The sequence below is a fragment of the Sinohyriopsis cumingii genome, chromosome 2 (assembly GCF_028554795.1).
Source record: "Sinohyriopsis cumingii isolate HCF-2022 chromosome 2, ASM2855479v2, whole genome shotgun sequence".
NCBI classification, from domain to species: Eukaryota; Metazoa; Mollusca; class Bivalvia; order Unionida; family Unionidae; genus Sinohyriopsis; species Sinohyriopsis cumingii.
In genome coordinates this window covers 141,865,459-141,891,326 of record NC_142962.1, presented here as the reverse complement: position 1 = coordinate 141,891,326, position 25,868 = coordinate 141,865,459, and the positions used below count along the sequence as shown (strand labels likewise).

At 36.1% G+C, this 25,868-nt stretch overlaps 1 protein-coding gene across 3 annotated transcripts in view; it reads right to left on the bottom strand.

The window, feature by feature from the left end:
- Nucleotides 1-25,868, bottom strand: part of LOC149805966 (uncharacterized) — a 42,078-nt gene that overhangs the window by 14,483 nt on the left and 1,727 nt on the right. Inside the window, exon 1 of one of the 3 annotated variants that reach the window (XM_089950757.1) lies at nt 18,282-18,506. The exons of 1 other annotated variant lie outside the window; for it this stretch is intronic. In XM_089950757.1, the coding sequence (XP_089806883.1) occupies nt 18,282-18,332 (51 nt within the window). In that variant the 5' untranslated portion in view covers nt 18,333-18,506. Of the gene's footprint in view, nt 1-3,376; nt 3,439-18,281; nt 18,507-25,868 lie in introns of those variants that run through there. One more of the 3 variants, XM_089950759.1, reaches the window with a different exon arrangement.

Here is a 25,868-nt window from a genome sequence, read left to right as displayed (position 1 = left end):
CAGCTGATTTGACTGAGTCAACTTTAGGACATTTGACATGAATTTCCATCGGAGGTTCAATGTCGCAAAATGATATCCCTGTCAAATGTTTCTATAATTGGAATGGCATTTGCTATGTGAATTGAAATTTGTGAACAAAAATCTTTTTTAAAATGTTATTAGTTATAAATTTGTAAACTATTGCTTTGACCCGCGTCAAGGACTATTTTTCACTCGCAAGAACAGAAACGTTTGCATCATCTGTTTCTAGATTAAATGTTCTTTTTTCTATTTCACAATTTCCACTCTAAAACAACTGTGCTTAACAGCATTTAAAATACGCGATGATTTGGTATGTAAGTCATAAAATTCGATAAATAAGGCTAACAAAAGCCAGACATTATTAAATTAGTTTGATCAATTAAATATTAAATCACTATGAGCACCTATATATGGTTCATTACGTCATCAACCGATATGCTTGGGACGACTTCCATCTCCAACTTATGATATGCATTAGTCGGAAATTGAACCACTGAAGTTTTATGAAATATTCCCGTGAAAAATAGGTTCTCAGTGACAAAATTAATGGATGGATTGCCTTGCTATCTGTCTTATGATGACGCTCAAGTAGATTATTCTAACTGGATTTATCAAATAAACTCCACATTTGATGGCAAAATAAATAAAGCCCTTTTAAAAGTTTATATTCGAACTGTACTTGTATGCCATAAGGCGGTTTATTTTTGACGTTGTTCAAGTGTTGCGCATACAGATCTGAAATGTAAATCGTTGTGGATCGAAAGATTTGCTATTGAAGATTTTATTGCCAGTTTACTTTTCATTTTAAAGAAACGTAACACAAAATGACGTTTACAAGAGGAACAAATGGCTCTCCAGATGAAATAATATAATTAATACCTAAACAATTTCTCCTAAAAGTGTTGTACAATCCATCGATCAATTGAGAACAAACAGTGTAACACATACGAATACAGATGGTGAATACAAGACAAGATTTTGTTGTCTCATCTTCGCTTCTTTACAAAGCTTTATTAAGGCTATTGATGATTTTCATCTTTTGCTTCATTCTTTACATTAAATACTATGTAAACCAATGCGAAGTTTGGAACAACAACAACAACAACAACAACAATAATAATAATAATAAAAATAATAATAATAATAGTGAATAACCAAAAAGAATCATTTGGCACCAAGAGACTCAGTATTGTTCATTGTATGATAATAATGAAAAAAGGTACTAAGCAATTAAGTCCATGAAAATATACCACCAAGACAAATCGACTAGTCGTACAAGATAAGACCATATATGAATAAATAAAATGAAAGATACAGGATGGATGTATTGAATAATGCATGGTGATCACATTGTAGAGGGTCTGCTGTGTTGTGCGATAACAGATGGTTTGCTGTGTCGTGTGATAACAGATGGTCTGCTGTGTCGTGTGATAACAGATGGTCTGCTGTGTAGTGTGATAATAGATGATCTGCTGTGTCGTGTGATAACATTACTTTTGTAACACCTAGACAAAACCCGTGACTTTTTCAACATAACTCCAATCGTGACTTATTTTCCAATGTAACATGCAATAATATATGACCACAAAAAAAAAAACAATGACCAAACTCAGTCGTTTTTTTATTCGTTGTCTGTATCAAATAGGTCCAACTAATGTCCCTCGGGTCAACTTTTTGTGGCACGAACTCATGCAAAAACTTAGTACTTTACTTACGGTACAATTATTTTTATACATAGATAGATAGATGGATGGATGGATGGATGTGTGTGTGTGTGTGTGTGTGTGTGTGTGTGTGTGTGTGTGTGTGTGTGTACGTACATATGTATGTATGTATGTATGTATGTATGTATGTATTGCCAGCGAACTTTAAAGTTTTGGTCCAATGCCCACGGTGTTGAAGATGTTGGACCACACTGGTCTATATGCACCATAAAAAAGAGTGTAATAGACATTTATAAAATGCATGATTATGGTTGCTTTCGACTATCCCTGGCAGACAAAATGTTCTCCCATAGTTTTAAATTTAAAGTGTCAAGTAAGTATTATACAAGCCCCAAAAGCTGCGCGAACGTCGATTTACTGCGAAACAAAATTCATGATGCAATACAAGAATCGAGCTGACTATGGACCTAGATCCATTCGCTCAGCGTAGGCTCGATATAGAGCGCTTTTATCCGATAACAGAATGCCGGCCTTTAGAAGGATTGACTATATTTTCTGGGCTTTAAAAAAAAATGATTAAATTGACATGGACAAGATTTTTTAAGTACTGTCGTTTTCTTTTTTTCCAAATCTGCAGGAGTGTGAGTTAGAAGTTACCTTTCTTATACTGCGAGCCATTTAGGGGTACATTTTGAAAGTCAATATCGTTGTTAGACCACGGGAAAGACTGGCAGTCGCCCGCTGCTGTTGTGATATTATGATTACGTCAGGCAATAATTCGTCGAGGTAAACTGTTCTTAGCTATGCAATTAACAGAATAAAAAAAATCAGCTCTATGTAGACAAAGTATACAAATCATATGGCGAATAACAGTCCTTCCAAGAGCACTGGATCCAGCAAAGGATCACGTGTGTCGGGGAATGATTAAAATAAATGGAAAATCCTGACAACAAAGACTGAATCTTTGTCAATGGCAGTTTCAAAACACAGAAAACAAGGCAAACAATAAACACAAGATTTACAAAACCTTTTCATATTTGTTTGTCAGATGTATTGTTGAAAATTGTAGATGTTGCGTCTTATTGATTTGAATTTCAACATACATACATACATACATACATACATACATACATACATACATACATACATACATATAATGTTATACACGACATCAATATTATGACCTTGCTTGAAAGTTGTAGACGTTCCAAGCAGGAATCGAACCTGCGCTGAGAATGGCATCAGTAGCCTAACTTTCATAAACCCACACCTAACTCACTCGGTCATTCGTTATCCCACAAACGACAGAACAAGGAACAAATCAAGGACTCGAGGCGCACGATTCTCTAAGCAAGCGGAATTAAACACTCCGTTCTACACATAAACCTACCCGATCTCTTTTTATAAATAAAAGGCATATACATGCAATTGTAGATTCAAACTGACACAGGTATACAAAACAAAAAGAAAAGCTCTTATCATTTGATCGCACATTACATGTATGGATACCTGATCCTATGAAAGAAATTTAAATAAAATGATTCCAGTACAATCAAACAGCTTAGAGAGTTCCTTCAAAACAGGAATCACCCCCACCCCCACCCCCCACCCCCACATACATACATACATACATACATACATACATACATACATACATGCATACATATATACATACATACATACATACATACCGTTAGTGTTCTGCTATATACTACATAATTTGCTTAGCTGCCTTCAGTCTTGCAAGCGGTTAGAAACTGGTACGGTAAATCTTTTGTCGTATAAAAACTATTTGAAGGATTTATAACGAATAAATATTGTTATTAGAATTATCAGACAGCATTGTCAAGGATTGAAAGTGTTTACATACACCAGTCTGTTTAACCTCCTGTCACTTGAAAAACACGACATTCTTCAGTGTCTTAACATTATTTAATTTCAATCTACATGTCAACAATGCGCGATTTTCGTATAAAGGGTACGATACGAGATTTCGTTACAACTGAGCAGATCCAATATCTATCAACCACCCGTACTAGCTAGTAAGTCCATCAGGAAAACAGCACCCATTCATACCCAGGATCAACCATCCGTACTAGCTAGTAAGTCCCTCCGAATACAGTACCCATCCAGATGCAAGGAGATATCTATCCACATCGTGTGCCTTGACTGACTTTGCTTAAAAGAAGTAACCTCATGACATACGCTTTGATATGGTATCTACCTTGAATGAAAAAATCCACTAGTTCACATACAGGCGGGTGTAAAGGTACTCTCTTTACATGGGCATTGTAAAACTAGTTTTAATATAAAACATGTTGAGACAGTAACTTGTGAAACATTCAATTTTTTAATTTGTTTAATGAGTTGTCCCTGTTAGTGCTATAAGCGTTTGCCTACTGTAACTTTAGTTAGGCAGAATCAGTATGGTCACAATAGCTGGTGACATCCTACATTGTTACCTGACATCCTACATTGTTACCTGTACTTTCGATGACTACGGAGCCCTTTTTCTTATAGGACGACACAAACAAACAACAATAAACACAAAAAGTATTTATTTTAATATGTTTTCAATGTGTTGCAAATCTAGGTATTAAACTGTAACAGAAAGAAGTGAAACCAAAAAGTTTACTAAAATAAAAAAAAAATCATTTTTTTCTCTAAGTTACAAAATGAACATTTAAGAGATACTTAAACTATTGTGAAAATTAAATCCAATAATCCTAAATGTCCTATCACCTAAAGTTATGGAATGTTCAGAATGAATTTCAGTAGTCTTGACTGTCCTAATGTACCACACTGATACAATCTAGAATATCTTTCAATGAGTTCTCAATAATCCCAAAATAGTGTATTAGTCCAGAAGGTCAATAAGTGCTTTGTAATTCTAACGGAAGATTTGAATTATTCCACTCAAATTATATCTGAACACAAATGTAAACACTGATAATAAATTCGCAAAGACAGGTATGAAACAGGAATAAATAATTTGTTTATTAAGTCCTCTATATACACAAATACCCACTTGGCCTACGACGCCACAGATTGTTCTGGAAAACCCACATTTCCGATGAAAAATTATTATAACTCTTAACCTCAGATTATAGTAAACATATCATTTAATACTTAAAATCTTGATAAAATTCTAAAAATAAAAATTCCTCAATCACAATACTGTCAAAACGTCAGGTATACAAAATTGAACAAACCTCAACCAGGGACAAAAATCAAGCTCACACTATGAATTAAATATACAGAACAAATGTCTCGTTTACATTTAAGGTGCAGAATACGAGTGTCTAAGTCTAAACATCCACCTTCACTTATGGGCAGATAAAATTATAATCTAGCTTGTGTTTTAGTGATTTAGTCCTTTCTAGATGGTCTTGCATTGGGGTGATGCTTCTTTCCACGCATCACGCATGCGTCAGCAATTTAAAAAGAAAGGTAACCGATGGATATGTTGGTGTTCTGTTCTGGCGCTAAAAAATGTGAGTGTTCTGAAGGATTTAATGCCGTGGGTCAAAAGAAGAGATTTTACGAAATAATTTTTTTAATTGCTAGTGAGCGGCCGATAGTCAGAAGTGATTGGAAGGTAAAAGCTTCATTCCAAATTGTGTTCGGCACGTTTGGTCTCCTCTACTAGTAATGTCATGAAAAAGCGGAGATCTAATTGGTCTACATTTTGAGACTATAATGTTCCGAATCAAAAGCAACAATGTAGCATAACAGTTATTAAATACAGGATGTTCTGTACGAATGGTGACGCAGGATGTAGAATTAAACAACCATAGGCGTGAGATGCGAATCATTAGGAATATGTTCGGGGGTTGAGGGTTGGGGTATTTAAGGGATGATATAAAGGCACGCTTTTGACGGCGCGCATTGGACAGGCATATTTCGCTGCGGGCTTTTCTCGGCGCGCATTTGACCTGCGCGCGTACGACGGGGCGCCTGAATGCATAAACCATAAGCCTGTAATCTTATTATGACTTTAATTGATAAATGTCTCATTTCGAATGAAATAAATTAATAGTTTGAATCACTGTTCTCAGTGAGCAGACATCAAAGTGTGTACACTCTTAATATTGAGTAGAAATAGAGTACTGGTTTCAATCACTGTTTTCATTGAGCAGACATCAAGGTGCGTATTTACGCAGAATAAGCCTAGAAAACTATAAATACCAAAAATTCATTTTGTACAAATTTAGAAATCACATCTAACCATGGAAATGAATGAGTTGCAGTTTGAAAAATGATAGACATAAGAAAATGAAAATCATAATGATTTTTACAATTGTTTTGCCTTGTTTGTTTGCCTTGATTATGCTCATAACGTTGCATTTTGAACAGTGATAGAAATGATACAATGAAACTAATATTAATAATATTAAACATATTAAACGCTTTTGACCTGCGAGTTAACGACGGGATACCCTGCATTCATATATTTAAAGATGCAATACATTGACATTCTGAAAACCATAAAGGTTCCCTACACGCGCGCGCGCACACACACACACACACACACACACACTCCACTCATAAGAAAATGATGAAGCAAATGGTCAGTGCCTATAATTTACATTCACTATCGTATCCGTTAAATACAAAATAACTGGATCTACTACTACTACAGGCTTGAACAAAAGCTGTCAATGTTTCATCAAGATATTGTTTTAATGACACTTGTCTCTGAATGAAGATTGATTCCAATAGGGTTATGTCGCGTTTGTTTACCTAATTGAAAGTAAGACATAGGAGATGCTCACTGGCCAAATTGCTGTCTTTGACGAAAGAAAACGACACGTGACTTGAGAAAAGATCGCACAGCTGTAAAGTATATAGTAGGAGAGAACGACTTGATGAGTTATCACCAAAGAGATAAAGTTTGTTGGCTGGCTTTGAATTGAAGCATTGTGTGGGTGTGAGTGGGGTGTGGGAGAGAGAGAGAGAGAGAGTCGAAGTCTACGTACCTACGTATTTAAGTGTAAATCAACATTCAGTGATGATTTAGCAGTTATACAAGTTGATCATCTACCGGAACAGGTGTGAATAGAATCCATATTAAATGAGGCTACCCTTGATCAAAGCTCTTTGACACGTGAGTTCATCAGACCACACACGTCCATCACACATGTTATTGTTCCATCATGGATAGCTGCAGTAGATCTCCGATAGGTGTATAGCGAAAACGTAAACCGTATCATGAAATTTTATATTTAATTAAAGTATCTTTATAGTGCTTATTATTTCTAAAAATCTTAGAAATGTAATTTATTTACGTAGTTATTGATACACATATAGCTGATATATAAACAGTCAAATGTACGATTATTAGACACACTCATTTACAGTTTTACTTTTCCATTAAAATTCCACTATCTGGTCGACCAATTATCCATACAATGTTCATGTCTACAGATGCGTTTGGATAATCGACATTTTGCTGTAAAGGTATTGTACACGATTTAAAGATTTTGTGCCCAAGGGTTCAGAGTCATTCCCGTATGATTCGGCAATTATTTGCACACAGCAAACCGTATATAATTTATTCTTACATTATCAAAACAAAGGACTCATTTGAAATCAAGATAATTAGAAACCAATGACCTACGCATCTATCATCCAATCATCTGCTAGCTGCTCGGATACACCAATCATGAATGAATCATGACATTACTACCAGAAGAATGCAATTCAATCAATTTCCATTAATGCATGTTATCGTTCGACGCGGTTTAAATCGACGATAATAATCTCTCCAGAGGTGAACTCGTGGGGTTGATTTCTTAAGAGGATGAAGCTACTGAAATAGGTTTAATGATTTATCTTGAACAACTTTTGCACAGACCGATCGATCTATAAAGAAACCTAATTAAAACTGAATCATACACTATTTTTCTTCTCGTTTTCTTTTAGCATACGCAATGCGTGAAATGACGAATTGTAAAAGGGTTCTAAAGTATACAGTGTTTAAGAAGAAACAAAACATAAACTATATATTCCATTGCAGTGAGCAGGAAGTAATGTTTACAGACTCATCGTGTTCAAAATGTTTTAGATTATGGCGATGATGTGTTACCTTTTGTCCTTTATTTTATGTACCTTTTACAGAATTTTAAAATTTATATTTTGTGTTTTTTGTTTACTCTTTTCGTGAGGGTTTATCTTCCTAATGTTTGAATGCAATTCTTTTTTTACATATTTAAAATGAGATGGCATCATATAGCCATTATTGTGCTGAAATACCCTAAAATGCTACTACATACATTAGGTCATAATAACCTATTCATCACCATTTGTTAGAGGCAAACATAATCTGTTATAGTCCAGGACCAGTTGTCATAAATCTGTCATCGGCGGAGATTTAGTGAAGAAAATTGGTACCATATATCATTACAAAACTAATTAAATTAGGATTTTTTATTTATAAAAATATAACAATACAACAATGTTGCCATTTTTTATTACCAAGGCCATGGTCTCAGGTCAAGGTCAACCTTAACTCTTAATTAAATAAATCTAATTATATCACCACTTATACCCATGTAACCAAATCAAACTGTTTAGAACTTTAATTTTTCAACGAAGTAACCAGATTTTTAAAAAAAAATGTAAATAACAACATCGCTTCCCAGTTTTGTTTACCCGTCAGTGATGGAACTTAGAAAGTTGTTACTTTGTTTGCCATGCTGCGCGGAATCGTTACGTTTCAACGTGATAACCCAAGTTCTACTCCAGTTACCTTTTCAACAGGATAAGCTAAATTCTGCTACAAGTTGTTGTTCGTTCTTTAAGTTCGAAGATGACCATGGCATCACTAACTTGTTTGGTTTCTGTGTAGTAAGTACGTGACTGATCAAGAAACATTCGTGCTCTGAAGTATCTGTGACACATATGACAAGAAATGTCATATGGGTTTGTTTTATCAATAGAGGACATGCTCAAGTTTCTTCTGTCCTACAATTCTCCTCCGTTCAAAGTCTGTAGCTCCAGTATGGACGACACTGCTCCAGTTGGAGTGATCCTGTGAGAGATCTTCCCAAGAATCAGGTTCATCATTGAAGTGGATGCCTTTGACGAAAGCTTTGAAGCGTTTCTTCTGACCACACTGAGGTTGATGTCACTTCTTCAGTTCGCCATCTAAAATCTTCTTTGGTTGTCGTTCTTTTGACATACTAGTGACGTGACCTGCTGATCATCAACAGAGTGTGGATGTTTGGAATGCTTCTCCGTTTGAGAACCTCAATGTGTGGAACCCTGTCATGCCATCTTATCCTCGTCAGTTTCCTCAGGCACCCCTTATAAAGATCGTTCAGCTATTTGGCATAGCTTCTGAACACCGTACAGGTTTCACGAGCAAACAGCAGGGTCAGCAGCACCAAACTGCTTTGCAGAACTTAAGTTTTCTTTGCAAACGGATGCCTCTGCGCTTCCACATATTTGCGCATAGTCTGCCAAAGGCTACAATTGTTTTAGCAATTCTAGCGTCGGTTTCATCATCAATGTGGACCGCACATGGCAGATGTGCTGACGAGATCGGTGAACATGTCCATTGCCAGGAGGGTTTGGCCATTTACTGTGATGGTAAGCTTTATATAAGTCCTTCCATGTGCAGATTGGTACATAACCTCTTCGTCTTGATCTTGATTGTGAGGCCGAAATAGTAACAAGCTGAAGGGAAATGATCCATATTGTGTTACATGTCAGATTCTGATTTGGCATTCAGGGAACAGTCGCCAGCACATAGGAGATCACAAACAGTCACGTCCTGTAACTTCGTCTTCGCCTCAGATAGAAGAGCTTGCCGTCATCGTAATGAAGAGGGTCGTGGCCAGCACACATCCTTGTTTGACTCCATTGGTGACTGGGAATGGTTAAGATAACTCGCCGTTTTCCAGTTCAATTCATTGCCTCAAATATTATCAACACGGATTAAATACATACAGGTACCCAGATTCAAGTTGTCTTTTATAAGAAATCCTAGTTACCAACTGATATTATAGCTCAACGCATTTTTCTCAGAGATTTCATAACATACCCAATGTACTTGCCACATGACGGATATGCATTTTTCTTGAGAAGTCAGTGCCACGGAATAAACAGGCTATATAACACAATTGAAGATTGTCTGTGCCACAGAATAAACAGGCTATATAAAACAATTGAAGGTTGTCTGTGCCAAATAGCACGTCTTTTCTTCCAGTAATTATGTGCGAAAGATTTTTTTGTTGTTTTTAATAGTTTGTGCTTGAGTAAATTCAACGATGAGACAGACTACGTTTGTAATCGTTCCTCTTCTCCGTGCTTTTGTCATACAAGTAATGAAGGTTTCTTAGGCTATATCTGTCAAAGCGGAATCAAGCTGTTAAGAGGCTTACAAATCATTTTTCTTGTCGGCATATCGTAACAACCAAGAATCACTGGGATAGAGTTTGGGGCCTTTTCTAAACTTACACTCTGTAAAATTTTCGATGTATTTACTCTGAGATTCACAAATATCCCAGATAGACCGATAAAACACTATAATCCATCTTTTCTGGTGTCCCATACCATAACCTCCTCTTATAGCGCAGTTATAGGTCACTACATTTGTATGGGAACAAATTAACTCCTTGGGGTTTTATTCTTTGTTTCTGAGTGATCCTGCACGACGTTAAGAGTGCATCGCTCAGAAGAAAAGAAAAACAATAACAAAGAACGAGTTCGTGTATTTCCATTCAGATGTATTGATGTATTCAAATGTATTATTATATACTCAGTCATGATAAGTATGAACCCTTTTTTCCTGCTTATACAACTCATGGAGAAATACAGGTACTGCTTGTCCCAGTAGAGATCTTTTAAAGGCCTGCGCGTTATCACCAGCTTGAACCTTTCTGGCGTAACATTCCTATGCAATCACTGGTGTACTAGGCTGTCATTTCGTATTGGACATCAAAAACAGGTATCTATTGATTGAAATAGATACCTCATTTCAGTTATTATAATGGAAAAAGAAACACTACTCAAAGCAATTGCAAATAAGTAGAAAAATACAACTGAGAATTCGCATGCGCATACTATTACGAACTTGGTAAAGTGTTGTGCACAGGTTCTGCTGTATAACGCAATTCAGTACTAAGATATTCCGTTTAGTTCCGACCTTGTTGCAAGGACAAAATAATGATTATAAAATAAACTAAGATGTTTAAACAGTTAAGAATAAACATGCTATCTCTGAATTGTTGAATAATGTGAGGATCGAACCAAGTATAAAAGTGGGCATTCTTGAGCAGTGGAATTTATCATAAGCTAAGGCAGTTCGCTTTTGTAAAATGAATGCTTACTGTCCAGTTTTAAATAGCATTATCGTTACATTATGACTCAATTGGTATGACGTCACTTTTTAACTAAGTGTACTGCAGCGCATTAAGATCTTAACAAGGCTGCTTATAGAGTGATATGTTTGCAACTTTTATCTCGTATTTAGTGATAAAAATAAAAATTATGATACAATTTTATTAATGCAATAACAGTCATGTGCAATAAAATGATAAACTCCATGAAAACAATACGAGACCTTTGGTAATATTTTGCGATTTACGATCTATCGTAAATGTATCACGCAGGTTTTCTGTTCAGGAAAACCGACGTTATCTATATAACTTTCATACTGAAATCATTCACTCGCCAACATGCCTACCTCTGTCTGTATATGACAAGAAGATCATCGATATTCACTCACCAACATGCCTACCTCTGTCTGTATATGACAAGAAGATCATCGATATTCACTCACCAACATGCCTACCTCTGTCTGTGTATGACAAGAAGATCATCGCATTCAGTCACCAACATGCCTACCTCTGTCAGTATATGATAAGAAAATCATCTCATTCACTCACCGACATGCCTACCTCTATCAGTATATGACAAGAAGATCATCGATATTCACTCACCAACATGCCTACCTCTGTCTGCATATGACAAGAAGATCATCGCATTCAGTCACCAACATACTTACCTCTGTCTGTATATGATAAGAAAATCATCTCATTCACTCACAAACATGCCTACCTCTGTCTGCATATCACAAGAAGATCATCGATATTCACTTACCAACGTGCCTGCATCTGTGTATGACAAGATGATCATCGATATTCACTCACAAACATGCCTACCTCTGTCTGTATATGACAAGAAGATCATCTCATTCACTCACAAACATGCCTACCTCTGTCTGTATATGACAAGAAGATCATCGATATTCACTTACCAACGTGCCTGCATCTGTGTATGACAAGATGATAATCGATATTCACTCACTAACATGCCTACCTCTGTCTGTGTATGACAAGAAGATCATCTCATTCACTCACAAACATGTCTACCTCTGTCTGTATATGACAAGAAGATCATCGCATTTACTCACAACATGCATACTTCTGTCTGTATATGACAAGAAGACCATCTCATTCACTCACAAAATGCCTACCTCTGTCTGTGTATGACGAGAAGATAATCGATATTTATTCACCAACATGCCTACCTCTGTCTGCATATGACAAGAAGATCATCGCATTTACTCACAACATGCCTACCTCTGTCTGCATATGACAAGAAAATCATCTCATTCACTCACCAACATGTCAGCCTCTGTGTGCATATGACAAGAAGATCATCTCATTCACTCACCAACATGCCTACTTCTGCCTGTGTATGACAAGAAGATCATCTCATTCACTCAACAACATGCCTACCTCTGTCTGTTTATGACAAGAAGATCATCGCATTCAGTCACCAACATTCCTACCGCTGTGTGCATATGACAAGAAGATCATCGTATTTACTCACCAACATGCCTACCTCTGTATATGACAAGAAGATCATCAATATTCACTCACCAACATGCCTACCTCTGCCTGTATATGACCAGAAGATCATCTCATTCACTCTCCAACATGCATACTCTGTCTGTATATGACAAGAAGATCATCGATATTCACTTACCAACGTGCCTGCCTCTGTGTATGAGAAGAAGATCATTGCATTCAGTCCCTAACATGCCTACCACCGCCTGTATATGACAAGAAGATCATCTCATTCACTCACCAACATGCCTACCTCTGTCTTTATGACAAGAAGATCATCGCATTCAGTCACTAACATGCCTGCCTCTGTGTGTGACTAGAAGATCATCGATATTCAACCTGTGCAAATTTATGAATTTTTCAGGGCTAATCTTACAGTTAGACCCATCAAATGTAGTATAGGATATTTTAGCCAAGAATATTTGGACCATCTTGTAAGTGGACTAGGCCAGTTGAAACCTCACCCAGTCAAAATAAGAGCAATCAAAGATGCACATAGACAAGAAACAAAGAAACAAGTAAGATCTTTCCTAGGTTTGATTGGGAAAGTTGTTCCCAATTTTGCGGCTATTGCCAGCCCATTAACAGACTTGATTGGAAAAGGGCAACCAAATAAAGTTCCATGGGGTGTGTGCCAGGAAAAAACGATTAACGCTTTTAAACAGAAACTGATAAGTACACCATTGAACAACACTTTTGTGCTAAGGACTGATGCGTCCAATACGGGATTTGAGGCTGTTTTGATACAGGAGCAAGAGGGGATGAAATTGCCGATTGCTTATGCAAGTAGAAAATTGCTCTCTAGGGAACAAAACTACTCCGTGGTTGAAAAGGAGTGCCTAGCCTTAGTATGGGGGATAGGAAAAGTTTATACATATCTTTTCGGGAGGAAGTTTACCTTACAAACGGACCATCAGCCGCTCTTATACTGGAAAAAAACAAAGGTCGCCAACGCAAGATTGATGTATCGGGCGTTGTCTTTGCAACCATATAGTTTCCGAATCGAGGCGATTCGAGGATCGGAAAATGTGGATGCTGATATTTTTAAGTAGGTTGTAAATTAGCAGATCATTTTCGTTCAGTATTCAAAATTGAATGTTTTAATAATTGTTTATGTTCACGTTCCGTGATTTTTCTAAAAGTTTTTCCACTTTTTGAGGTGGGTGTAATGTCACGGAATTGTATAAATCCCTTTATTTATTAAATACATGTACTCGGGTTTCGTTTTCTGTGTACAACGATACCCGAGGATGATTTATGTATATTGTACAATATTTCGAAACAGTGAGCTCGGTTCATCCTATGCCGCACGTGCGAAGTACTTTCGATGGGAATAACCGATATTCATCAAGCGCACAGACGATGTAGGGCTACATCGTCTGTTTATAAATACCTCACCATAGGTCAAAATCGTTACATCACGGGACGTCTTGTCAGTGAGCTGACCAAGGTGATCAGAACCGACCGTGGAAGCTGTGGAGCTGATCCATGGTGATCAGAGCTGACCGTGGCAGTTGTGGAGCTGACCATGGTGGTCAGGGTTGACGGGGTACCAGCTGTAGAGCTGACAAGAGAAGTTGACCATGACGGCATTGATGCTGGCCATAGCGGCTGTGGAGCTGACGATGGAGCTGGCGACAGAGCTGGTTGAACGGCGGCCGTGCAGCTGATTGAATAATGTGTTGCCGATTGAAAAGCAGGTGATCGGGCGTTGCTGACCGATTGGTGGGCGCTGATTGCTTGATTGACCAATGAACTGAATGGTGGTCGGTGACTACCTGCAATGCTGACTGCTTGATTGATTAGTGTGACTGGTAGCCAAGTATTCTAGTGACGTGGTGTTTTGTGTAAATGCATATATGTAATCTTTTATCCGTGGGCTAATTGTGGGGTTCGATATACCCAGTGTTTTGGGACTGTACATATATTTTGTATGATATCTGTCCCATTTATTCCATCATTTTACTATTTGAGTAAAGTACCTAATTTTTCACTATTTAAGTGAATACATTTTTCTATTTGAGTACAATGCATCATTTTTACTATCTGAGTTAAACACATCATTCTTTTCGTCTTGTGAAATTACCGTGAATCATTTTTACTATCTGAGTAAAACACATCATTATTTTCGTCGTGTGAAATTACTGTGACTCATTAACCTTAGTCCTTGTACTGTGTAAGGTCATTTACTTGTATTCACATTTATGTTACTTTATTAGGTTCGTGCGGTTTGTGTTAATTTGTCCTATATTTGGATCTTATGCAAGCACGTATTAATCGTAATTCTTTTTCCATTCAAGTCGTCCATCAATAAACATTGCATTTTTTGTCACCATCAAAAGTGTTCTGTTGTAAATCCAAAATCAAACCCGGTTATCTTGTTAAATAAATAACAGGTAGTAAAGGACCATATTTATCGAACTCAGTGTCATAACAAAAATTAGCCTATCTTCATTTCCTTGTAACATGTTCGTGATATTTGTAGATAATTTTTAATGCCAATGTTTTGAGCCATTTATTGTTTCTATAACATTTTTACGAATTGAATATCTGTGTTTCTGTATTGCCTATGACTGCCAAACCGGTACATTTTCTTCACAGGTCTCAACGAGCCAATGAATGCCTGAAGCATCTTTATATGACCAATAATCACCTTTCTTCGTGCCTAAATTACATTTATTTATTCATGATTGCAACAAATGTTTAATTGTCAGGTTTAATCCACGCACAATCAATACAAAATCAGTTCAGCTTATGTATAGTTGCTTAGTATTGATAAATATTGATCCCTTGGTCTTGCGGCGCCGGGTGCCCGAGCTTACGAGGGAATACTACACCACATATACATGGACCAACTATCTTTTAATTTTCAGTCTATGCTTTTTTTATTGCAAAGATGAATATTAATCATTCTGTCATTTTATAGAAATAACACAGTTAAAAATGATCTCGATGTTTTCTTCCCAGTTTATACGTCGTTCAATTAAAGAATCAAACTGAAACACTGCGCAGTAGTACACGCTTCTTTACCGCATGGAGGCGCGCGTGTACATGGGGTGATTCTCATTCAATACTGAACGAACCAAGTTTGTTAAAGACGATAGAATGTACAGTACATTGAAATATTGATATTCGAAATAATGACGTAAAATATCAACGAAAATGGAAGATACAATTATGAAAAGATAAACCAGAAAAATTCAGTCTTAGGTTACATTATCTTTCGGATTGTTTCAACGCTGCTATTATGATGGCGGGTAAATTTAAATGTGTGTGTGTGTGTGTGTGTGTGTGTGTGTGTTGCCAGGGTATTTTGGTCCATCGGTCTTAGATTCAATCAAGAATCCCTTATGTTTCATTAAATGCAGAGGAAACGATAAAACAATGACATTCAGTAAAAGTGCACTGTTAACGTGACAGGAAAATTGTTGACTTATAAATCGTATAACGTTCTCTCTCTCTCTCTCACACACACACAGCAGCAAATAGCCATCGCTAGCCGCAACTATTTTTTGTAAATCATATTTATTTTCATTTTTCCCTTAAAATTTAATTCTTTGGATTGATTGATGTTTTCTTTATTTAATTCGTATGATACATATTTTTATTTGGATAATAGCTAAATCTACTGATTTTCCAGCACGGATGTCAGGTAGAAACGGTTACTGTCTTTGTGTTTGGTGGCCATCAGACTTATGATGTGGTCAGCGTTCCATTTTTCCGTCGTCACTTTTATTTAGCTGTAGCCAGGAGTAGCTCATCCAATACGTGTTTACCACTTAAGAAAGCGAGGAATAGTTTTACTTAACTCGGTAAATACACCCTTACTATTGGCCAAGAGCAACAATGTTAAATTAATGGGTCTATTACTAAGTATATAATAATATATAATTAATGCCCGTTGCTGCTGTGAATATAAAATGTATGATTTTGTAAATGTCATATTTACCGACGCGATAGAGATCGATATGATATGGTTACTGGATCGTAAAATTTCATACTCACTTACATAAAGCTATATAACTGTTTTATTATATAATTTATGCAAATGTTTGAAATTCAGAAGTGAAAATCCCATATCATTTGCATGACGCCATGAAGAGAAAAAAAAAAAACAGGTTTCGAACTCACGACAGTCCAATTTAATGAATCATAGGAAATCACAAAACTAAATGTCAGCCAGTGTAAATGCATTTCTCTTGGGAATCATCATCTTTGCTAGCCAATGGTCGTCAATTCACTACACATTGACCATTTGCACATGTAACAACAGAAAGCGATATCTGCCGCTCCGCTACCTGATTGGAGAGGGCTCCGAGTGTCCGAGTGGTCTAAAATGCTCACAATTACGGATAATTGCCATCTCACCTCTGTCTGCTTCGGTTCGATTCTCCGGTTCGGCCAGTATGGGTATGTAAGAAAGCTTGCTAGTAGCTTCTCGTGGGTCAGTGGTTGTTTCCGGGGTTTTCCCGGGTTCTTCCTCCACCATATATACTGGCACCATGTATAGCCTATCTTGTGCTGAAAATGTCGTTAAACCCTACAATAACATCTGATTTGATGCAGCTGAAAGAAACTGCTCCAATCAGACTGCTCGTTACTTAGGAAGACGGTTTTGAATATTCATAACAGCCTCCGTGACAAGGACAAATGCTGCGTGTAAATACCTCCAAAATTAAACCTTTCATACACATTTGTTGTCCTAGTCTAAACATACTGACATCATGGAAATCGACAAATTAAAACGCTAATAGGTCAAGTAACGAGCTCTCCGACTGAGCAATTGATTTTGCTTGATATGAACGGTAATTCTTCATCCGCAAGAGGCCCAAGGGTCGATATGGAACGAAGTGGATCCAAGACTTTTGGCTATCAAAGATGGGAATCAAATAATAATCCAAGACTTTTGGCTATCAAAGATGGGAATCAAATAATAATCAAAGACTTTTGGCTATCAAAGATGGGAATCAAATAATAATGTAAGCTATCAGGCCCAATCCAAGCATAATCAGTAGTCGTGAAAAAGAAGAATACTCAATGTATTTGCCATAACTCTGACTTGTCTTTTCGAGAACCCTATTTCCTTAAAAGTATCTCCGTATCTTTTAAGCTATTTAACTTTTTCATCTGCATGTAGAATGTGATAAGAGATTCAGTGACTATCATATTAGTGGTAATTCTGCACTTGTTTAAGTAGCAATTAGTTTACTGCAAGGCCCGTTGTTTATTAAAGCTTAAATACCCACCTTGACCTTTATCCACTATTTCCATGTTACAATAGGTGCGATAATGTTTGAAACACATATCAAACGACAAGTTCAAAATAATATTTACTCTCATAGTAATTCGTAGAACAGTAAACTATTGATGGAGGTGTATGTAAACCTTACATGGAGTTTGGGGTCTTACATTCGACCTTGAAATATAACCTTGACCACTGAGATAAAATTTGGCAACATCGTTTATTAGATTGCTTAATGTCATAAGATTCTGACGATGAGCTGAATACAAATTTAACTTGAACCTGTATTCACAGTCAACATAAGGTAATATAATGTTAAGTTTAGGTAAGTTTTCTAATGATGTATGATGCCTGCTTTCTTCACGAATTTCCCTTGCGAGTACAACTGCCAAGAAACTTATCACTAGAGAATAACTGACCCTCTGCTATTACAAACAAATCACTAAGTTCTTCACTACAGTAAATGCACGTGTTGTAATTTCGATACTATCCTACCTGTATTGGAATCCCAGCCGCTGTGTTCATGATCCTTGCACTAGATAGCATCCATCACTTATATGCGAACCAGACTTGGTTATTTTACATACATTCAACAGGTAACTATTTACAAAAGAGGGCAGGCTAAGCGAACCTCAAGTTTCCGGACCCCAGTAGATCAATACACCGGTGCCTGTCTTGCTCTCAAGCGAACACAGTTTTTCAATTCTTTGTAAAAGGATTGATAAATAGGTACTACTTAAAGATATCAAGATCCATATGTTGTATATATCTCGTCGCAGGTCGATTGGAAAGTTCATCATTTATCAAGCACCAGTTAATAAATACGTCCTGAAATCAAGTATCGTTTTATTAGTAATGCAGTAATGAAATAGGTGAGTTAACGCCACATAAATAATTTCCTTTCATACACCAACAAAGGCGCACTGGGAAATCCATCCATTTTCAATTAGAGACGAGGACGAAGGGGCTACATATAATTTTTTTATATAAAAAAGTCTCAAAAGAATTAACACGCTGATACAATTATTTTATTTGAGCAGACTGTAGATTATGTGACATTTCCATTAAGATAAGTGCATATTAGCTTTAATTTTAATGACCGTAGTAATCGATGATCATTCGTGGTTAATCGAAACAGGGCGGTCCGGAGTGTAGCTTGGCAGTTATCTGACATAAGCACACTCAGGGGATAGGGATGTGATGTAGAGCAAAGCTTCTTTCTTATGAAATGTAAACGGGACCCGGGCGGCTGAGTGGTTTAAGGCGCTCGCCTTTACGGATCACTGACATCTCAGCTCTGTCGGCGTGGGTTCGAGTCACGAATCGGCCAATGTGGGTATGTGAGAAAGCTTTCCAGTAGCTTCCCGCTGGACGGGTTTGTTCCGGGTTCTTCCTCCACCAAATATACTGGTCGTCATGTGTGACCTATTATATGTTTTGTCTCTGGCTGAAAAATAAAGTTGCTGGTACTAGGTCACACCTTTATCACCTCAAATTAAAATCTCCGGATATAAAGCATAATTGATTATATGGATCCGATAAGTATTTGTTTGATCTTATTTGGCAGAACGTACACTATGATCGCTAGATGAAGTAATAGATTATCAAACTGCGTTGACACTTAAAAAACGAAGCGTCCATTTTCTAATAACACACACACACACACACACACACACACACACACATGCACTCATTTGCAGGTTTCACAAAGTTTGTTAAAGGAGTATGATCCCGGGGTATGATTCGCTTAAAATTCCAAGGGTGGTCTAGTGTGAAGTGATCTCAGGAGGTATGATATACATACAGATTTTGAGTATAGTCTGGGGTGTTAAAGATACCAGTATATGACACGCGTACAGTTCTGAAGGTGGTCAGTGTGGTATGCTCGTGGAGTATGATATATGCAGAGTTTTGAGGGTGGCCTGGTCTGGTATAATCTCAGGGTTATGATACTTGTACAATCCTGAGGGTAGTCAAGTGTTGTAAAATGGTGGTGGTGGTGGTGATGCAGGCACAGTTCCAAGAATGGTCTGGCCTGTGTTGATCTCAGGGTTATGATACTCGTACAGTTCTGAGGGTGGTCTGGTGTAGTGCGATGGGGGGAGGGTATGATATACGTACAATTCCGAAGGTAGTCTGATCTTCCATATGTACTCTACATAGCGTGCACCCACTGTAAAGAAGATTAATCCAGATCCGTCATCACATAATACAAAGTGGGTTTTCACGTCGAACTTGGAATCATAGGAAGAGCGTATGGCGCATTCTCTGATCTGCAGGTGCATTATGGGACGATAAATCTTGGTCCTTGCCGTTTTAGTTGGCCGTGCGTTATACACAAGAAAAGACGATACCTTATGTTTCTTTATTTTACAAAAGGACGCAAACGGTAAAGGATGCAGCTGAATCGTCAAGTCAAACACCAAACAATGAAATCAAACATAATTAGCCGTTGGCACAAGCACTTAATGAATTAGTTATTACCACTATCAACTGCAATAGTCCGTTTGTGCATATGCAGTGACATCGATTTCGCTATTTGTTCTCTGCCCGCCAGCCATCTTTTATACAACCTTACAATTTCCCTTGTTTAAAATCTATATTCGAATCAATAACTAGCATTACTGATCAATCAGCTTGTTTCAAAAATCAGTTAAGCACTGAAAATATGAATCAACATTCTGTCATCATTTTCCATTATTTTCGATATATATTTTAACAAAATGTTATAATTTAAAGTTTTGTAAATAAAAGTAATGTATATTATGACTGTTATCGAATATCCTCTTTCATGTACGCTGACCGTAAATTACATATTTTATCTGAAGGGGGGAATAGTGCATCGAAATTTCTGCAATGTACGATATGATCTCTCTCTCTCTCTCTCTCTCTCTCTCTCTCTCTCTCTCTCTCTCTCTCTATATATATATATATATATATATATATATATATATATATATATATATATATATATATATATATATATATATACAGGACTTACAAAGGCTGCCAGGTTGATAATACACTTCTTTGCAGATTTCGTAATCAGTCGTGACAAGTGTCTCTAGTTTTCGCACGTGTGTGTGTGTGTGTGTGTGTGTGTGTGTGTGATTTGGATTTTTAACTTATCTTTAATAATTTTTCAGTCATATCGCTACGATGTCTGCAGTGTGACAGTTTATAGTGATGTCTAGCACTGGGGAATCATGCCGCATACATGTAGCATGATGTCTCACCCAGTCACATTATCCTGACACCAAGCCGACCAGTCCTAACACTAACCTCTTAATGCTGAGCGCCAAGCGAGGCGGCTGTTAGTACCATTTTTGTATGTCTTTAGTAGGGACCACGACCACTCGCATCCAATGTGGATGCTGTAACCACTAGGCCATCGAAGCGGTCTTTTCGCATGTAAGGTTGAACAGTTGGTAGTTGTTTAATTGATACGTGTGAGTAATAAAAATTGAAAATTTAAATTTAAATTATTTAAATAAAATGTTAAAATTTCGTATTGTCTCTTCAATGTATATGTTGGACTTTATTCCTATGTGACTAGACAAGTTGGAAATGTTATGCTTACGAGTACCTGATTAATTTCTCCAGAAACCTCAATTTTAACTTTCTCGGGGGAAAAACTGTAATATTCCTTGTGTTTGTCAGTAATATAAATAATATTGATTCCTTTTCATGTGGTACTTATCTGAAGAAGAATGTTAATTTAAATGTTATGTTTTCAAGCAAATAGAGACATAATTTCTTTTGTTGTTGAAGAAAGACTATTAATTTTATTTAAAAAGTATGTTACATTATGCCCCAAAGCTATTATCTTATTACAAATTTTGATATTAATTATATCCCAAAGCTATTACCTTATTACAAATTTTGATATTAATTATATCCCAAAGCTATTACCTTATTACAAATTTTGATATTAATTATATCCCAAAGCTATTACCTTATTACAAATTTTAATAATTATATCCCAAAGCTATTACCTTATTACAAATTTTAATATTAATTATATCCCAAAGCTATTACCTTAGTACAAATTTTGATATTAATTATATCCCAAAGCTATTACCTTATTACAAATTTTGATATTTTTTATATCCTAAACCTATTACCTTATTACAAATTGTAATATTAATTATATCCCAAAGCTATTAACTTATTACAAATTTTAATATTACACTATATCTCAAAGCTATCCAAGATAGATAGGATAAGTCAAAATATAATCATTAATTACGCTGTCCGAAAAGAGTCCTAAGTGTACATGTCGACTATATTCAACGAAAACAATAGACAAAAATCAAACAACTGTAATAAATTACAATATTGTATTTTATAGCTCGTACTGAAAGTTCGTACAATAAAGTTTTGTCACAAACGAAATCTCCGGAAATCACCAATCGTATTTGCCTATGCTGTGAGTATATTAAGCGCACATATAGAAGCATCTGATTCAGAAGCCATATTACACTATTCTTGGTGACCCACGTGAAAAGAGGCGTGCCAAATCTACTTTTTCTGGGAAACCGTGTAAACATTGTTATGGGGCAAGATCGCAAAGATCCATAATGTTCCAGCATGGCGGAAACGCCGTCAGTGAATGTGACTGAGGGATGTAATCTGACAAATTACAACCACGGTAATGCAGACAAAGCTACGTTGGCTACTTGCTTCACGACATTCGTGTCATATTCTGACTATTTTCCTTTCGCAAAATAATAGAAAGCAATGAACGCTTAGTGGGGACTTGTGAAAAGCACATTCTCCAGTTTTAACGTCAAATGTGGTAGGAGGCCATTACTCAATATCGGAACATGTGAGCATTGGCATTTTTTTTAAATTTCTTTGTATGTGCCGTAATATGTGTGCATATCCGTAATCTTTGATCTTCTCTTTTGTTCTTATTTCCGTTCATTTTGTGCAATTTTTTTGTAATTCCTCTACCAACATTGTCTTTAATAACAGTAAAAAGTTGTACGCAGGTTCCGAAAGTGCGTTACGTAAATTTAGTTACATACTCATGATTATGTCACGATGTAATTTTTGAGGAATTTTTTTATCAAGTGCAATTTTTGGGATTGTAATTTTTATTTGTATTATTTAAATAAAGATGATGATTTTCAGAATTTTTGTATTGTGTAATTCAAAACTGTATACCTATAATAAGGCTATGATTGTTAGAATTTTATTATTGCAACCCAAACTGAATACATTTAGTAGAGATCAGTATTGTTCTTATGTATTACAGCATTTGTATATGATAAACAAAAACATATTATTGTGTTTCTTGTATATTCCAGTAAAGAAAGGTAGCAATACAGTACATAATTAAGGAAAAAAAATTCGTCAGCAACATTAATAACTGCTTGCGTCACAGGTATAATGAGAGAAATTAATACAGTCAGAGTCTAAGTTCTGCACTGTAGGCAGTTTTTGACTAGACAAATTATTCTTGGAAGCGGAATGCATAATGGATAACTACTCGTGTTTTTTTTTTTTGAAGTACGATCTGGTTTCCGATCTTTAAGAACACAACAAAATTGAAGCTAGGTGTCATAAGCCATAACATACTGATGACAAAGCATGTGTCTATCAGTGTAGGAAAAATTATATATACATTCCGCTCTCGACAGCCTAGTCAGAATTGCTACTTTGCAGACTGCAGTTTCTGACTTTATTTTTCCAGTTCGAACCCAATACTTCTCAGCACACTAGCGATGAAAGATCCATTTATTTTCTTTGTGTGTGGGGGGATGGTGGTGGGGGGGTGGTGGTGTTAAAAAGTATGATGCAGTCCATATTATCTGGGAAACATAAACTAAAACAAAATAATAGTAAGCAAACTCCATAATGCCATAAATCAACATGCATTGCATGCTCTTTTGGAAATGACATCTTTATCCAACGGATCTGAAAAAGGGATTGCCCTACCACAAATTATGTCTCATTTTTCTTTCAGCATACTCATCAAAACATTGAACATTATAATTGTGTTTATAAAATGTCTTATTATGTCTCTGGGACGACCTATCCATATCTAACTTATAAAAACAAGAAGTTCTGAGGTCCCGTTTAGATCATTTAAAAAGCAGCAAAGAAAACTTTAAAGTGTAAACGCGTATCTTGTATGTACTGTATGTTCGTGCTAAGATATCAAAATGTTGCGATGACATACCTTAAAGAAATTATTATGATTTGATGCAATATCTGATAGTGGAAAATACTTAGCTTGCTGTCTGGCATGAAAAGAATCTTCAATATTCGTAAATTTATCTACATGCAATAATACCTTGCCAGACAGGTAAAAATCAATATAACATATGTACGTAAACTTAATCACACATTTTCTTTATAAGTTCATTCTCCCGGGAATAATGTATTAGAACTGGTAGGTGGATTGAAATCTAATTTATCTCGCAAATTTTGAACACTGAATAATCCTAAACTACACATTTAAAAGAAATGTGTGATGGTTTAGTATATATAATACTTATATACGAGTGTGTGTGCGTATGTATATACGGAAAGGAAGGCAATTAAATTTCGTAGGGGAAATCTAACAATCGATTTGGAGAAAGGGCTCTACAACAATGTCTTCATTAACAGTATTTGATTCTTTTATACGTAGTAATCCATCTAAAAGAGCAGGGAGGTGACCATTCTCTTCGTCGTGCCAACACCTCTCTGTATATAAGATAAAGTGATCTCTAGCATAATACGTGACAAGAAATGACTTTATAGCTGCATTTTGAGAAATGAGTATAAGAAAAGAACACTCTAAATGTGGAATATTATGTACAATACTAATGAATGGTGACACATGATTCGACAATGACAGTGATTCGCAGAAATGTGAAACACACATACATACATATACACCCACGCATTTCAGTAGAAAAATGGTCCTCAAATAGGAGGTGGCAGTCAAAAATCTTTTCTCGATGGGACAATTTCATTAAACAAAACTTCTTTTGACTGTTTAAAATGGCATACTATTTAATTGTTATCCGACTTATATCAGTCATTCATAAGATACAAGGTATTGTTGTGGTCTATAATCATGCATAGACAGTGTCATGGGATTGTTGCAAGAAATTGTCTTTACTCTCTTGTTTTCCTGTTAGTAGAGGCACTTCATTGACACTTGTTAATTTACATGGCTAATCTTTTTAATGTACATCTATGGATAAAAACGTTTTGTTAGTACTTCAAGAAAATATAAATAGCACGAAACACTCGTAACGAAAGTGAAGAAAGAAACATTATTTAAGTCGGCTTAACGTTTCGGTTATTGAAATGAGTTTCTGTTATTGAAATGAAATACGGGCGTTGTTCTGTGCGGTGTGTTACGGCTTACATAACCTTTTCAATAAGCTGCGTTAGTCAGCTTGGGAACAATCTACATTTGTAATAATATAACAAGACAGAAACACATTTACTTTAATTATGAGATTAAAGTTGAGCAGAAGATATGTAGAGGTAGTTCTATGACAAAATTACTTTCTACTTTTCCAATAACACGTGCACAAGTAGTTCTATGACAAAATTACTTTCTACTTTTCCAATAACACGTGTACAAGTAGTTCTATGACAAAATTACTTTCTACTTTTCCAATAACACGTGTACAAGTAGTTCTATGACAAAATTACTTTCTACTTTTCCAATAACACGTGTACAAGTAGTTCTATGGCAAAATTACTTTCTACTTTTCCAATAACACGTGTACAAGTAGTTCTATGACAAAATTACTTTCTACTTTTCCAATAACACGTGTACAAGTAGTTCTATGACAAAATTACTTTCTACTTTTCCATTTACATGTATATGACAAAATTGCTTCCTACTATTCCACTTGCACGTGTACAATTAGTTATATGACAAAATTGCTTTCTACTTTTCCAATTACACGTTTATCGTAGGTTTGTAGAAAGAATTATTGGCTTTTCTCCCTGTTACAAATGTAATTCAGCAATGAAAATTTTAAAGTACTGTGATTAAAATTACTGATTTAATAGGAATGTAAGAATAGTGTAAAATATACATCCTGGCCAAACGATAATTTTTATATG